This window comes from Denticeps clupeoides, chromosome 1 (genome assembly GCF_900700375.1).
Source record: "Denticeps clupeoides chromosome 1, fDenClu1.1, whole genome shotgun sequence".
NCBI lineage: Eukaryota > Metazoa > Chordata > Actinopteri > Clupeiformes > Denticipitidae > Denticeps > Denticeps clupeoides.
Window position 1 is genome coordinate 11,956,763 of NC_041707.1, and position 17,256 is coordinate 11,974,018.

The 17,256-nt window shown below is 42.2% G+C and overlaps 2 protein-coding genes across 4 annotated transcripts in view; both read right to left on the reverse strand.

The window, feature by feature from the left end:
- col12a1a (collagen, type XII, alpha 1a) overlaps positions 1 to 11,236 on the reverse strand; it is a 49,689-nt gene extending 38,453 nt beyond the window's left edge. For all 3 annotated transcript variants that reach the window (XM_028956489.1, XM_028999119.1, XM_028990987.1), the window contains exons 1-13: positions 11,103 to 11,236; positions 10,224 to 10,335; positions 7,217 to 7,333; positions 6,989 to 7,132; positions 6,729 to 6,785; positions 5,605 to 5,868; positions 5,281 to 5,445; positions 5,028 to 5,201; positions 4,450 to 4,740; positions 3,623 to 4,225; positions 2,755 to 3,033; positions 2,392 to 2,667; positions 1,943 to 2,215 (exon numbers count right to left, since the gene is read on the reverse strand). In XM_028956489.1, the coding sequence (XP_028812322.1) occupies positions 1,943 to 2,215; positions 2,392 to 2,667; positions 2,755 to 3,033; positions 3,623 to 4,225; positions 4,450 to 4,740; positions 5,028 to 5,201; positions 5,281 to 5,445; positions 5,605 to 5,868; positions 6,729 to 6,785; positions 6,989 to 7,132; positions 7,217 to 7,333; positions 10,224 to 10,299 (2,719 nt within the window). In that variant the 5' untranslated portion in view covers positions 10,300 to 10,335; positions 11,103 to 11,236. The remainder of the gene's footprint in view (positions 1 to 1,942; positions 2,216 to 2,391; positions 2,668 to 2,754; positions 3,034 to 3,622; positions 4,226 to 4,449; positions 4,741 to 5,027; positions 5,202 to 5,280; positions 5,446 to 5,604; positions 5,869 to 6,728; positions 6,786 to 6,988; positions 7,133 to 7,216; positions 7,334 to 10,223; positions 10,336 to 11,102) is intronic.
- A 2,675-nt stretch (positions 11,237 to 13,911) lies between these two features.
- On the reverse strand, positions 13,912 to 16,915 carry cox7a2a (cytochrome c oxidase subunit 7A2a). Its single transcript, XM_028988547.1, has 4 exons — positions 16,776 to 16,915; positions 15,891 to 15,977; positions 14,207 to 14,291; positions 13,912 to 14,132 (listed from the first exon to the last, which is right to left on the reverse strand). The coding sequence occupies exons 1-4, from the start codon at positions 16,800 to 16,802 to the stop codon at positions 14,074 to 14,076; spliced, it is 258 nt and encodes an 85-aa protein (XP_028844380.1). The 5' UTR covers positions 16,803 to 16,915; the 3' UTR covers positions 13,912 to 14,073.
- Positions 16,916 to 17,256: the final 341 nt, after the last annotated feature.

Below are 17,256 nucleotides of genomic sequence, written 5' to 3' on the forward strand. Positions count from 1 at the left end.
AAATACACAAAAGATTATTTGAATGAACAAAACAGTTAAACGCTTTACACATTGTTCTTTTCTTCTCAACAAATGAACAGTTAACTGCATTAGGGAACAACTGTATGGATGACAACTGCAACAGAAGCACTCAATCCGTAATTATGTCTACCCACCAGAGGGAACACTGCGTCATGATTCATTCCTACCTCAGCTGGCCTTGCCGGCCGCTTTCAGACTGGCCTGAATGTGCCTCCCCCATGGAGGATTCCTGCTGGCTGACGGCACCCAGCACAAAGAGCACAGTGTCTGCGAACGTGATTTAGAGCCTGAGGTGGGTAAGCCGAGAAGCTCTTTTGTCGTCCACTTTGGCCATCTCTGCCCTGAGTCAGCAGAAGTGTGCGAACCCAGACACGTCCAGCAATCAGACGGGTTAGGAGGAATGTTCCTGGTCGCTGGGCTCTTACTTCACTTCAGCAGTGAAAGAGCGCAGGCTTTCCTGATGATGGGGTGCTTTTTTCTTGATGCCACATTTGCGGAACGGAGTTTCAACGGGCCTCTGTACTTAGCCGCAGACATTGCCACTAGTTAATGTCTGAGCTAACGACTTGGCTCGTTGCTACAGGCTAACAAGGGTTACTAAGAGACAAGGCCTTCACATTGTTTCCTTGGTGTGGGAGATTACTTTTATGTGTTTGTGGGCACGGCTTTGTGGCACAAAAGCCTTGATTCTTTTTTCCACTACCCTCATTCATTGAGACATTCCATAAGAATCAAACACTATCTCAAAAAGGGAGCTATTTCAGGGTCTTACCATTAAATCACACCACTAATTACTAACAGAGTTCGTCTCGTGTGAATGGCACTAATTTTAGGCCCCACCATTGCAACTGATTTAATTTTCAAGAAGAATTCTTGCAAAACCGCTTGCACAGATATGTCAACGACATGAGTCAATGAACATTCTGTGGGAATCTGCGAGTGAACAGTTCACAGTACCACAAAGGTCATTGCGGAAGACAGAGAGGGAAACATTTTGTGTCATTTCATGAAAACCTCTCTATATGAGCACAAGAGTGACCGAAGTTCCGTCGGATGTCATCCCTAATCCAAAACAGATTACAAACTTTAAAAATCTAGGAATATCTAGGAGTCACTAGATATTTCACAACTTGTCTAGATAACTTAAAACTTCCATTTTAAATGAAATAATAAATAAATGACAAGTAGAAGTTCTTCCTTTAGATTGACATTTCTCTTATTCCCATAGTGAAAACCATTGAATGCACCTTAATGAGTGTTACGATAGTTTGTTACTTTTGTCACCTTAATAAATGTAATACATTTATTACATTTATTAAAGGCTGACCAACACAAACAAGATAGATCAAAGTAAATACTCTGGTTGTCCTGAGTGCCTTGTGAATTCACCTTTCCTGACCTCAGCCACGATCACCCCAAACACCACCATAAGACACTTGCAAACAATCTACAATCACATGCTGATGAACAGTATAAGCTAAAGCATAAAAAGCTACTGACTTGACTTATACTACAGGCAGCCCTGCTTTCTGACTTTATGGGATTTCCTGTTGTTTTAGCTCCATGGGTGGGAAACAGGACTTAAAACCCTGCCTGTGACATATGGATTAAACAAAGCTTGTTACGAAATAAACATATGTGAAGTCCCTTTGAAAGTGTTGTGTTTAAACAGCCCTAAAGATTGTACACTTCAATCTTCAGAGGACAGGGAAGCAGATATGGCTTGCACATGGGTCTGTTAAATGGTTGTCTTGAATTTTACTTAGTGTGTTTGTTCAGCATGTGATACAAATTAAAATGATCCAGAAGTAGCAACCTCCTATACTGTGTCCATTGCAGAAGCAACAGTCAACTCCAAATATTCAATGCAAATCCCGAGTTACTAGATTCTCAGAACAAATGGTTGAATCTTATTTCTTACCTTCTAATGTTGTGCCTTTGCCTAGGAGGGGGTCCCCAAATCCTGAAGAATAGCGGGCACTGACAAACAGTTCATACTCTGTGGCCGGCTCGAGATTCTTCAGCAGTGCCGTGGTGCTATCACCCTTTACCGAAATCTCTTTCCGGTCTCCACCTTCAGGGGGTTTGTAGGTCACCCTGTACTGAAGCACTTTGCCTGGCGCAGCCTTCCATGAGAGTTTCATGGTGGAAACAGTCTCATCAAAGACTCTCAGGTCTCGTGGAGACCCCTTTGCTGTGTTTAGCAGAATCATACATAAGATATGTGTACAACCAGAGGCAAATACAGTTTAACACAAATGTGTGCATCATGTTAACATTCGCATTAATGTATCTAAAACTGAGTTTCTATCATCTATGACTCCAAAAATATGGAGTCAGAGTTCTAGGTTAAGTGGCAAAGAAACTAACCTTCCTTGGTGGTGCCGTCAATCTCCATTGCTGGCCCCAGGCCAGATGCATATTCAGCAATTACTGAGACACGGTAGGTGGTGATGGGAAACAGCTCTTGCAGCACAATGGTGGTCTCGCGGCCAACCGTCTCTGCCTCCAGGCGTTCTCCAGTGCCAGAAACGGGGTAGTAGAACAGCCGGTACTTCAGTACGGGCCCTGGCGCTGCCTGCCACGACACTCGGAAGCTGTTGGTGGTCTCCTCTAAGACCCTGAGGTTTCGCACAGGTCCTTGCTCTGGAATAAAGTGAAAAAAGGAAATTTACTCCAAATTCAGGATTGGTACCACAGTTGTGTCTTTATCTGCCAGATGTTGGCTCATACCCTCAAGTGTGGTCTCCTCTCCTGTAAGGGGGAAGCTATCTCCTTTCACATACTGGGCAAAAACATTAACTTCATACGTGGTCAGAGGTGTTAGGTAGGGCAAGATGGTTGTTGTGGTGTCAGGAGGCATTATGAGGGAGACATAATCCCCAGTAACATCCACAGCTGGCCGGAAGCGTACCAAAAAGGACATTACATCCACGGCATCGGAGAACCAAGTGGTTCGGAAGCTTCGGGATGTTACCTCAGAAAACTGTAGATCCCTTGGAGGCAGAAGACCTAGCAGATTTCAATGGATTAGATTATTTTTTATTTGATAATTATAATCACATTAAGAAAAATATGGATTTAATCAGAGGGTTCTGCATCAATTGCTCACGTTTTAATCTCGATCTGTATTAATGATGGCAGCACTTTAAATCAAATTTGTCCACATATGCAATAAAGCTTGTTTTAAAGACTGTTTTTCTTTGTATCAGGGCAATGACTATAATTGCATAATTAAGCATCAGTTAATGTTACAATTAAAGGGAGCATTAGGTCAGAATAACATTAAGTCTGTGGTTGCCATAGTGATGAAAAGCAGTCAGTGCTAACACTGCTGTAACAACATTAGCTGACATCCAGGCATCTGGTGGCCTGGCGTTCAGAGGCATGCTCTGGTAGGAGAATCTAAACAATACCAGTCTTACTTGTGTAACCTAGACAAAAGACCCAGCTGGACAAAAATACATTCCTATAGCCGATGTGAACCAGAGCACATTCCTGCTCTTTGAACAAAACAACGTAATTTCGGAGTGACCTTTAGGCTAGGATTTCGTTCCCACACACAAACAAACATACCAACAAAAGAGGTCTCAAGGCTTACTTTTTTTCTTAATGTTGAGCAGTTCTTGCTCAATCCTCAGGCAAATGGACTGGGTGAGCTCTTTGGAGATCCTTGCAAAGGCATCAAAATCCTCCACCTCATAGACGTGCGTTTCAGATGGTGGGTTGGCAATAGCTTCAAGCTCAGAACGCACAGCATCCTTCACGCCCACAGCAAAGATTTCAACATCTGAATTTCGGAGGTTGGTGGCCGAATCTTTAAAGGAGTCCGACGACTTTCCATCTGTGATAAGTACCATAACCCGGGGTACATTGGTACGTGCTCCTCGACTTGGAACAAAGATTTTCTCCCGTACATAAGTCATGGCCTTTCCAGTGTTGGTAGAACCTCCGCGGTAGGGGAAAGTCCGCACTGCTTTAACCACTGCGGCTATGTCATGGTGCTTGTTCAGGGCAAACTCAGTGTGTGGGTCCCTACTGTACTGGACCAAGCTGATCTGCACCTTGTGAGGACCAATGTCAAAGGAGTTGACCAGCACCTCGATGAATGCTCTGACCTTTGCAAAGTTAGCCAGTCCTATGCTGTAGGAGCCATCCACTAGGAGGACCACATCAGCCTGTACATCCACACCAAGAGAACATTCTGTTGAACAGAAAACAATGCACTCCATCATCCTTTTTGTTTTGTTTCTGGGTTCATTTGTCAGCCTAGAGTGTAAATTACTATAATAATTTAATTTTATCAACAAAAGCAGAGTAGCCAAACAAGTTGTTTTCAATGAATTTCATAACATCTCCCTGTTCCGTGTCACCTGATTTGAACCGAAAAATGCCTTTCAGGAACATTTTGAAGGGGCAGTCTCTCACCTAAAGATACTTTGACAGGCTGAGTCTTCTCCATGGCCATTATTGGCTCACTGGGGGTCAAGCCCTTTAGGGCAAACAGGCTTATCTCGTATTCCGTCTCAGGTGACAGGTCTCTGACATTAACTGATGTGTATCTTGGCCCTGTGTACAACTCCTGCCTTTTACTGCCCGGAATCATTGGGACGAGCTGCAGCTTGTAGCCAGTGATGTCCCCTGGCGAGGCATCCCATGTCACTCTCATAGATTTGGAGGAGATTTCCTTAACTTCTAAGTTGGAGGCTGGCTCAATCACTGTGGACAAGATAACACATACTTCAATCAAATTGTGTGTTTATGATTTGAAAGTTTAATCCATCATAATTTCTGTCAGACTAGTGGAAACACTCCTCTTAATCATAATTGAATAAATGAACTCCTAACTTCAACAATCCGTATCTGGAGTGTTCCATCCTATTGCAGTATAAGTGAAATGTGAAATGCATGAACAATGTGTGTGTGTGTGGAGTGTTGAAAGCTGACGAGACATTTGAACAGACAAAATAAAGGTGGACCTCAAGGGGCCATAAATCTGTACTCACGTTCCTCGCCACTCACGAGCGAATTCATCTGGTCCTCTACTCCAGCACAGACCTCGGTAATAAGCTGTCGCTGGACTTGATTGATTAGATCAAAGTTAAGAACATTGTAGACATGCTTATGGTGAGGGGTGGAAGCTATTTCTCTCAGCTCCTCTTCATCGGCACCCTTGATGCCTAAATTAGAGTGAAGTTTGTCAGCCTAATAAATGTGATTCAGGCACGTCATGCAGAAAGAATGTATCTTCAAACCTACCAAGGACAAAGACCTCAACGCCAATGTTCCTCAACCTTTTAGCATACTCGTCCACAGGGTCCTGGGATTTGCCATCTGTGATTATCATGGCTACTTTTGGGAAATCTTTCCTTGACCCAGATGCCTCAGTGAATATGTTTTTCACAAGATAATCCAGAGCATCACCTAGATGGGTGATTAAAATGATTCTTCTATAAACTCACAGAGCCAGCAGGTCAAAATATTTGCCATTAAAATATAGAAAAAGCACACAGACAATAGGTGAACTCTGAAAGCTGTTTTATTTATAATGGAATGAAGTGTGGTGTGTTTGGTGCAGTTTACCTGTCATTGTGTTTCCACCCTTGTAGGGCAAACTTTTAATGGCTCTGAGGAGGTCCACTCGTTTGAAGTACTGGTTTAGGTTGAACTCGGTTCGGGTGTCGGTGCTGTACTGAACCACTGCAACTCTGGTCTTGTCCTCACCAATGTCAAAGGCCCCGGCCATGGCCCCAATGAAGCTCCTGATGTAATTAAAGTTTTCACGACCAACGCTCCAAGAGCCATCCACAAGAAATACTAGATCTGCCACGGCACCGACTGTGCACTCTGGAGAAAGGAAGAAAGAATGAAATCATTTTATGTTCTTTTCTACATTTAGTTACTACATTTAGTCTAGTTACGTGGCCTCCTTGTTGCATGTATGCATAGTATCACATGTTTGCAAGTGTTATGAAGTTATCAAATTCCTCAGCTCTCTGATGGAACACAGCACACAATAAAGTTTTAAGTACTGCACATTTACACATTTTGGGGAATGTGCAATTGATATTAAGAACTACATACGGGCTTTGAATTAAGTGTTGAATGGCGTTACTTTGTTCTTTGTGCCCAATTCACCCTGAACTTTGTTTGGGTGGGAAAAATGTTTAAAAAAAAAAAACCCTCCCATTGTACAAGTTTGTTCTTGACTGAAAGTTAGCCTGACAACTGTCTTCTGTCAGAATCGTAATCCTTTCCACATTTTCTGCCCTCTTCTTCAAAATGTCTGGTCTGAGTTTATTTAGGACATGCTTGGACCTGGCAGGGCAGTGACCTCAAGCTTCTCTATGCATTATGGGGATACAAAAGGCCCACTTCACTCTATGACGCTGGACAGGGCCCTGTGACTGAGGCTCCGCCTTGAAGCCATGCCTGTTTTTAATTAGAAATGCACACATACATTTCCAACCACCGCTTGTGCCTTTCTGTTTGAACGCTGACAATTTAGCATAACCAGAATGCGATGGGGAATGTGTGAATCATTTTGGTATATAAATAAAAAACCAGACTCCTGTCTGCTGGGGAAAAAAAACTTTTGACAACATCTGCTCAATGAACAAGCAAAGCAGCACATTTTGTGGAAACTGTTTTGTGGGAAATATTTCAGGAAGACAATAACAGACGTGAGAGATGGATGCAGTGCTTACTGATCGCATCTGAGATTTGCGGTTTCCTCGGCGCTCCACTTGTATTACTGGACTGAACTGAATGTAAACACAACAGCAGCGATTAATTGATAGGACATGTGCATTTCATAATTGAAGAAATTGAACAACTCAGAGTGCTCAATTTTCTTTTTCAGTATTTAAATACTTAACTCCAAATGCGTTTCAAACCAATTCTCTTATGCTTTAAACATTTTTCTTACATGAATATAATACATAATAGAATTAATAGATTTACTTACTTGTTAATTGGCCAAAAATTGGTATGCTCTCCTCTGAGCCATAATAGGAGTGTATTGACACAGAGTAGTCTATGTCTGGGGTGAGGTCTGTTATTGATGTACTTGTGGCAGAGGCAGGAAGGGTGAACTCTCTGGCAAGTTCATCTACAGTCAGAGACAGATATATTAGGTAAAATACAGCAATTCACACAAGGCAATAAACTGCAGGACCATGAACTGAAAACATACCTGTGTCTGATACTACATTTATCTTGTAACCTTGTATTTGAGACAATGGATGCCTCCATGACATTTCCACTGTGTTCTCATTTAGGATTTTAAATGTCAAGTCTGATGGGGGTTCCACTGTAATCGAGAAATAATTGGTGTTAGATTCCATGCATAAAGCTACTATGAATGAACTAAATGAAATATTTCAGAAATAGAGAACTCCAAAGCAATACATTTCCCAACAGTAAACACTTCATGACTGAAGTTATAAGGTTCATTGTCGGGCAGGACAGGCAGAACCAACACAGTGAAGGTGACAAAAGAGCAAACATTAAAAAGTTCAGTGAGTAGCCATTTTGTGACAAAATGGCATTTGCTTGAGTTGCGAAACCACGTGATGCATGGTCCTCAGTTCAAGCATGAGAAATCGAAAACTTCCACAGACTTAACTCCACACAGACGTGTCTCCCCAGTCCCAGTGCAAACAGTGACAAGACCATCCAAGAACATGCTGTGTGCAATCAGTCCCAGGCATGCCCAACCAGCCCAAAATGTTTCCAACAAAAAGTGGAGTGGCTTTGAGACGACATGGCATAACGACATTTTCATTCCCAAGTCACTGATTATACAATGGAATCCAGGATGCCAGCTCTCCATTAGCAATTTACTGCATATGTAATATATATACAGAGTATATATACACACATATCTCTGCAGAGACATCAGGTGCTTTGGGCTCTAGCAAATGCCAGCAGCACACATCCATTGCAAACCTTTTAAAAAAGAATACACATTTGTCGTGGGAGACTTTGTGTACTTCCTTTTCATTCAAAGACCATACAGAAGATGGCATGGAATGACACAAAACCAAAAAAAACAAAAACGCAAAACAAAACTCATCACATAAAAAAGAATGACAATGACAGGTGTGGTCTGGGGGAAAAGATTACACTCATATCGGTGTCACATGCAAATGTACATGATAAAGTTGTTCAGAACAACTTGGAATAATTGGATAAATCTGGTCATGTACAGGAGGGTCCATACACACACATAAAATCTATATATTTTACAATGATATTCTTTTCCAAAATGGTAATGTTCATGCCACCTACTCATAAACCAAATTCCATGCAAAGGAATTGATGTAGAAGAAGGGTAAAGTATATATATATATATCCTGTTTTTAGTGGTATAAAGGGGATTTAAAGGACAATTTACCCCAACCAGACACTCAAAACTCTTAACTTGGAGCTCTTAACCCACCAAACACTGTGTTTTATTGAATCTTTTCAATTGTATACCTAGCCTCCAATAAATAATAGTATTGTTATATTTCTTTACTTGGTGTGTGCTTTTTATGCAATTTTTTTATGCAATCTAACTTGCAAGCACAGATTCCAAGATGCACAACAAGATGAACATTCTGAGATATCAGCCCCAAGTAGCATTTTACTGGATTGGAGTTTATTTGCTTTGTGAATATAAGACAGAAATTAATTTTAGAAATGGTCGTTTCATAAAAAAATACAATACTGAGAGATTAGTGCATTCAGAATGGCTCTGATTTCTTACATTTAGGTAATGACTCAATATATTCAATATATTCTAGATTGAAAATATGAAATAATAACATTAAAAGATCATACAAATAAAGGACTGTCATTGGTATGTGTGCTCTGAAGGCTGAAGTGACACATGCAAAGACTAGCCTCCAGTTCATGTGAACAGATGGAGCCACTGCAAGTGACAAACATGCAAGCTGCAGAGGGTGGGGTCAGGTTGAGGGATGCAAGAATATCATTCTAAAATACATGGTGGAGGAAGCCACAGCTCACGACACATCAGGTGCACAGGCAGACAACACACACGACCCTGGGCAAGACACTCGGGGCCATGGAGGCTACTCGAAAAAGGACACTCACCAACCTGGCGGGTCAACCAAAAGCGGACTTCCTGTGTTGCAACGGGCGGGAGTTGTCTTCACCCATTCACATAACGCGAATTGAGCACGATCGCATAACCACAGCGTTCACAAACATGACAAAATTGCGTCTTGGAGGTACATTTTATTTGCCAGTTTAAAACTTTGGAGCAATTAAAAAAACAAATCTGTCTCTTCATTTCCACATGAGTGCACCTGCAGATCCCACCGGCATGGGGAGAGCACCTATCCCTTCACTAAAAGAGGACTGTCAGTGCAGGTTACCCCATTTCTCCACGCAGCCAGGCTTTCATTTTGTTCTGCACTTTTGCCAGGCAGCTAGGAAAAGAGGTTAGAGTCTCCCGAAGAAGCAGAACAGATGCCAAAGTAATTTCGCAACATGTGCTGACATTAAACATTACTGCATATTAACTTTCCATATGAATTGCAACTCAGCGTTTTTTGAGAAAGACCTAAAAAGGCTCTTTGTCTTTGAGCTGTCAGAGGACTAATTTGCCTGTCTCATATTACATCTTTCCATTCTTTTGCAGAAGATATATGGCGAAAAAAGTTTCCATTTGGGCATCCAATTTACTGCCATTTTATTTCTGCAGATCAAGTCACACTTCCATGAAAGAGAACTTTAATGGTAGATTACAGCAGGTTGTGGCTTTAAGACTTCTGTGTAATTACTAGTATAGTACAACCTATAAACTAGGTACACTAATAATCTAGCAAGTACTGTCAAATTAAAAGTGTTCATTTATTAATTTCAGGTTATTTGAGAACATTTTGGCTAAATTTACCCCAAAGGTCTGTTTTTCAATGCAAAAATATTTGTCCACTGCTGTAGTGCTTCTCCTTTCTTCTCCATTTACCCACATATACTTACAATATAATCATATTAAACACATAGAAAAACAATAGAATGGTCAGAAAGTCATAAGAGCCTTGAATAAATGGAAAAGTAACAACATAAGACTTCTGCAGATGTTTTGTAGCGATAAAGAGGGATAAAGGGGTTTAAAGGAATAAAGATGGGGGCCTAAAGGGAGAGAGGGAGATATGGAGAAAAAGAGAACTCCAGACAGAGGATCTTACCTTGGGCTTTAACTGGACTGATCAATAGCAGTACTGTAAGGAGACCGGCAGTGGCCAGTGACAGCCTTATCTTCATTTTGAGGCAGACAGAGTCAGCAGAACATGAATGAATCTACGAAAGAACCCCCCAAAAAGCGTTAATCGCTGTGAAAGGGCCTGTGGTCACAGCAAAGCCTCAAAGCTCGGGAGACAAAATGAGAACAACATGACAGAACTTCTGTCTCGGTCTACGGTCAGAGAAATTATGTTTATTGGCAACAGAGTGTCTCTGATCAGATACACAAGGTTGGCTGGGGGATATGAAAAGGAGCTTCTCATCATTCATAAATCTTTCTGAATGAATCGTTTTCCGTCGCGTTAATTCACTTTGGACAGGTCGGCCAGTTCCACACCTGTCGCAAAGGGAGTACGGAATCGGAATACTGAATAATTTTCTCTCCGTGCGTCGATTACGTCGAATTTTCGTGGATTTTGCGCGCCTCCTAGCGGCTAATAAGCAGAGCGCAGCCTAGAGCAGCAGCACAGCTTCAATTATTGATCTGATGAAAAGCAAAGTAGCTACACAAAAAACTTAGGAAAATCATAAGGAGGAAATGATATCGTGGAAAAGAATTACAAATTGCGACCTTAAATAACTTGTTTTAAAAGTTCAAAGTTTTAATAAAAAGACGAATTTGGTGTCTTACGGGTATACCAATTTTTAAATCTTATTTTGAAAATACATAGTAAGAATGAGATAAAAAAAAATGCACGTCTGTGAGGACTTCGTGAATTATTTCGGTGTTGCTGGAGCCTTAGCCTAAATGGTTACAATTCTTTTTTTTTTTTGCTTTGAGGTTTTAATTTTAGGACAAAAGAGGACTGTAATATCGGTCTGACCTGATCTGGAGACGGAAAGAAGTCGGAATGAGCTTCTTCTCCGGAGCTGCTCCCTCCTGCCGGCCCTGGCTCGCTGCAGATGTGGGCTGTTTGAAGTGCAGCTCCCTTCTAATGGGCCGGACAGCTCCGCAGAGAACTTCTTAATGGGGGGAGGTGGGCAGGAGGATGGCGGGGGGGGGGGGGGGCTGTTCCAGACTCTCACTTTACCATACCAGACTCTTACGAAATATGGCGAAGAGGAGGAGGAGGAGGACTGTCCCCTGCCATTACATATATGAGAAACATTCCTGAAGGAAATTCCTGCAGCTAATGATCGCCGCCGTCTTCAGTCCCCATTATTCATATATATTAACTAACACACACACACACACACACACACACACACATATATATATATATATACACACACACACACACACACACATATATATATATACATACACACACACACACACATATATATACATATACACACACACACACACACACATACATATATACACACACACACACACACACATATATATATACACACACACCACACATATATATATATACACACACACACACACACACACACACATATATATATATATATATATACACACACACACACACATATATATATTTACACACACACACACACACACACACACACACATATATATATATATATACACATACATACACACACACACCATTTAAGTGTTAATAAAATTTCGAAAGTCAGCACACCTTTGCAGAATTAATTAATGCCCATTTTGCGTTGGAATACGCATTCGAATCCACGTGACCGCTGCACGTTTCTCTGCCTCTGATGAATTGGCGCGTCAGATGTAGCATGTAGCATGTGGCTACTCGCTTCGTAAAACGGTTTAGGCCATTTTCTGGCCATTTCGTGGGGAGAGGCTGCCCTCTGGTGCAGTCGCCCTGCGTTCAGGTTGCTGCTGGTGGCAAAGCGGTCAGACATTTTGCATTTAAATCTGTGGACCTTGTTTTAGGCTGAAGCTGCATGCTGCTGCTATCGAGGAGTCCACAATACTTCAATACTTCAGTTAAACGGTTTCTCTCTACATGTCATTGAAACCTTAAAGGGTCAGAAAACGTAATGTGTGTGACAGTCTTCTCAACACAACGTGGTTCCATTTATTATATTTACATATTTAACACTTTAACTGGTTTCACTACTGTTTCCCCACTTTACATTTATGGCATTTGGCAGACGCCCTTATCCAGAGCGACTTACAACGTACTTTCAAGTTACCATCGATGAAGAGATCAATTCCGGTTCACTAGGACCCCCAACTATGAATACAATCTATGAATACAAGGAAGGTCCTGAGCTGTCGTTTGAAGGTGCTCAGTGACTGAGCTGTTCTGACCTCGAGAGGAAGTTCATTCCACCACCGAGGGGCCAAGACGGAGAAGAGTCTAGATGAATGTCTTCCTTTTAATTTTAGCGATGGAGGGACCAGGCGAGCAGTACTGGAGGCTCGGAGTATACGAGGTGCAGTGCGAGGTGTAATAAGGGCTGTGAGGTAGGATGGTGCTACTCCATGTTTGGCTTTGTAGGCCAGCATCAGTATTTTGAATCTGATGCGTGCAGCTACTGGGAGCCAGTGGAGGGAACGTAGCAGAGGGGTGGTGTGGGAGAATTTGGGAAGATTGAAGATCAGTCATGCTGCTGCATTTACTTTACCATCACTGCATTTATCGCGATATACTGTGATGTTGTTTACCACATACAGTACAGGCCAAAAGTTTGGACACACCTTCTCATTCAATGTGTTTTCTTTATTTTCATGCACATTTACAATGGTAGATTCTCACTGAAGGCATCAAAACTATGAATGAACACATGTGGAGTTATGTACTTATCAAAAAATGGTGAAATAACTGAAAACATGTTTTATATTCTAGTTTCTTCAAAATATCCACCCTTTGCTCTGATTACTGCTTTGCTCACTCTTGGTATTCTCTCGATGAGCTTCAAGAGGTCGTCACCTGAAATGCTTTTCCAACAGTCTTGAAGGAGTTCCCAGAGGTGTTTAGCACTTGTTGGCCCCTTTGCCTTCACTCTGCGGTCCAGCTCACCCCAAACCATCTCGACTGGGTTCAGGTCCGGTGACTGTGGAGGTCAGGTCTCCACTTTTTGTTAAGTACATAGCTCCACATGTGTTCATTCATAGTTTAGATGCCTTCAGTGAGAATCTACCAATGTAAATGGTCATGAAAATAAAGAAAACACATTGAAGGTGTGTCCAAACTTTTGCCATGTACTGTATTTATTATTCCGTCCCAATTCTTTATTACCTTAGTCCCATAGGCTTCTACAGGGGAGGAAAGGGTAATGATTACCCAGGGTCCAACTGGCCGGGGGTCCTAATAATGAAGCCTACAATGCTGTTTTGGGGGCTCTATCCCCAGCATTTTTATTTCACCGTTTTATTTGGTGAAATAAAACGGATTTCCACACCACAAACAGCAGCATCACTCATCATAATTGATCATATGACTGAATGGGAACAGAAATGTTTTATTGCTAAAAGTTCACGATTCGTGAAGCGATGAGGCCTCACGCGACCAAGGTCCTGAGTCTGAATCCCAGCTCCGGCTGTGTGTGGGGAGTGTGAGCGGTCTCCCATGGCCCAAAGGCAACTACACTGTGCGACTAAATAGCCCTTAGATGTGAATGAATAGCTTGTGTGTGCCGGCACCCCACTGTGCAACCAGCACAGTAACTGGGTTCATAGTTTGACTTCAGTTGATTTGAGTATTGTCTTACACATAAAAATGAAACGTCTACAAATGGTTTTTGCCTTCTTTATTCACGGTCAAACTATAATACAATAAAATATGAAGGACATGTACATTAAATAACCATTATTAGCATGACAGATGATGGCTCCCTGATGATTCACATGAATACAAAGAAGAGTTATTTTGAGGAGTTGCTCAGACCAGGGATTAGTTAGGCCTTCTTCTTGGGTTGTGCTGCGTCGAACAAAGAGTACAGCACATACCCGGTCCCTGTTAATAAAAGGAAAACATGTTAGTGTATCCACCAATTCTTTACTAATGCGGATGCAGTTTCCTAAACTCACCAAGAACCGTGAGGGTCATTGTTGCTCTGTACAGAAGAGCATCGGTGGTCCCGCCCTTCAGATGGACCGGCATGCCGTTATCCTCCTACAAGAACACACAACTTCATATTTGGTTATTTGGTCATTAAGAAATGTTCAGGTTTAAATGAGTAAGCACTGCTAGATGCAGACAATTTTTGAGCATTATTATACTGAGTACTGAGGTGGTAGTAGCCTAGTGGGTAACACACTCGCCTATGAACCAGAAGACCCGGGTTCAAATCCCACTTACTACCATTGTGTCCCTGAGCAAGACACTTAACCCTAAATTGCTCCAGGGAGACTGTCCCTGTAACTACTGATTGTAAGTCGCTCTGGATAAGGGCGTCTGATAAATGCTGTAAATGTAAATGTATGAAATGTAATGAGTGCTCCCCAACGCGAACGTACTTCTGTTAAAGGTCCCCTATCATGAAAATTTCGCTTTGTGAGATTGTTTAACATTAATATGAGTTCCCCTTAGTCTATGTTCCTGCAATAGCTAGAAATGGTGATAGGTGTAAATAGTGCTTTCGTGGAGCAACTATTTTTGTGTCAAATGGTGTGGTTGGGGAATGATGTTGATTACGTAATTTCCGTGAATACCCGCTCCCTTCTATATGCCATTCTCCTTCTCGTCCTGCCTTCTCCTCATTATCATTTTAAGCTACAGACACCACAATGGTGCGTCCTGGGGAAATCTCACTGTGTGACTGGCTAGAAGTGGCTGTAATTCTGCACCAAGAATGAATTTCAGAAAGTCTTCACTTTTCAGATACAGTATTAGGGGACTACTAAGACCTATATAAAAGCAAAAAAAAAAAAAAAAAAAAAACATTTATATTTAAAGCATTTATCAGACGCCCTTATCCAGAGCGACTTACAAATCAGTAGTTACAGGGACAGTTCCCCTGGAGACACTTAGGGTTAAGCTGACACTCATGGACACAATGGTAGTAAGTGGGATTTGAATCTGGGTCTCCTGGTTCATAAGGGAGTGTGTTACCCACTAGGCTACTGCCACCCTTCAGAAAATTGGTCCTAATCTGATGCCAGAGCAATGGACCTATTCCACATCATAGAATTATTGTCTGAGACATTCATTTAAATAATAATACTCAAGAGGGACTGCTGTACCATGAGATATTGGTATTGGTGTCCCAGGCATGAGGCTGAATACCTCATAGATGGAAACGGTTCCATCTTTGAACCTGCAGTTCTTACTCACTATTTTAGAAAAAAACATGTAGAGCCATTGTCTGTCTGAGGATCTTTAAGCAAACAAAAAAAACAAGGCCAACAGCAGTGATCTAACCTTAATACCCCTCTAGACCAATAATGTATCTTGAGGAAAATGGTCTCAAGACAGCTGACCCGAAGCCAGCCAAACCTTAAACCATGTTATCATATGGCCCCTGGTTTTGTTCTGTATGCAAGTGTACATATGTTAAGAGTGCATACATATGCACATAAGAAAACCACTATGGTGTGTTGGGTGTGTGTTTGTTGGTCTGTGTATGTGTGTCCAGTCATGAACATACTATTAACAAAAACTTGTTAACAAGAGATCACCACCTAGGGCCTTGGAACAAACACAAGGTAAAAAACAAGCCAAATCTAGCACGTTCACAGTAGAGAGCTAGTACACATCTCCACCACGCCTCACCTGAAACAGCTTCTGCTTCTCCGGAACCTTGTTAACTTGGCGACACGCGCTGCTACTAATGCCCCGTCGGGACAGTTGCCGGAGGGCCTGGAAGCATTGACCAAGATACACGTCAGCCATTTATATCACCATGAGCCGTTTTAACTCTGACTGCAGGAATAACATTCGTTCAGATTTTGTGTGTTGGGTAGAGTCCTTGCCACAACTTCCCGCAGATTCTCAATGGCAGTTAAGGTCAGGAGTCTTTGGCGGCCAATCCATGTGTAAAAATGGTGCACGATGCTCTCTGAATAATTTTTTGTCCCCACAATTACAGTTCAATGAATCCTAGTACTGTAGTCTTAAGATATGCTCATGCAATCATTACATTTTTTAAATGACGGAAATGCGTGGTCATTAGGGTATATTCAGGGAAAAACCTGACAAAATTAAGCTGCCGAAGATCATTTAATCGTGCATGATGGTCCAATCACTCGGACACCAGGTAAATCTGGCCTTTTCAATAAGCCTGATCAAGGCCAAATGAAAGCACTGCATCAGTTAAGATGACGTACTGGCAGCTGAAATATTAAAAACCACACCTGCTTTATACTTAAACAAGCATTAAGTGATCATGCAGCGCAGTTTTCAGTTGTGTTCACCGATTTACCCTCTAACCCCAAACCCCACTAGCAGAAGCCGCAGTCGGTCGATGACGAACTACCGTCACGCACTCATCTAACAAATATCCCTGAACGTAACAAAACGGAACATTACGCTCTTCTTAAGACGCCGTTACAGCGACGACGCTTTTCACGCACGGGCAACTGAAGTTATTCGTACTCGAGCTGTGTCGAGCGATCGCGGGGAGGAAAAAATAAATAAATAAACCGCCAAACATCTTACCGTGAATTGCCTGTACACGTTCGACATTTCTGCCTCTACTTAACCGGCCCGTCACAAGGACACGGCAATGTGCTTCCGGCTACGTCACGTGACCGTCTTCTTCTGCGGTGATCGTCCACCGTCCGTCCGGTGAATTGCCGCCCCCTTGTGGGCTGGAGAGGGAGCGACGAACGTTGTTCCTGCACCTTAAAAGTGGCCGTTTCTAACAGAGCGGACACGCAACCAATTAGCTAATTAAACACGATTCCGAAAAATATAGTAAACTATGCGGTACAATCTACAATTGAATTCAATTTAAATTCTATTAAACAGCAGTGGTGGTAGTGGTTAAGGAAGCGGTTAAGGCCCTGTAATCAGAAGGCTTCCAGTTCGAATCCCGATCCGCCAAAGTGCCACTGAGGTGCCACTGAGCAAAGCACCGTCCCCACACACTGGTCCCCGGGCGCCTGTCATAGCTGCCCCCTGCTCACTAATGATGGGT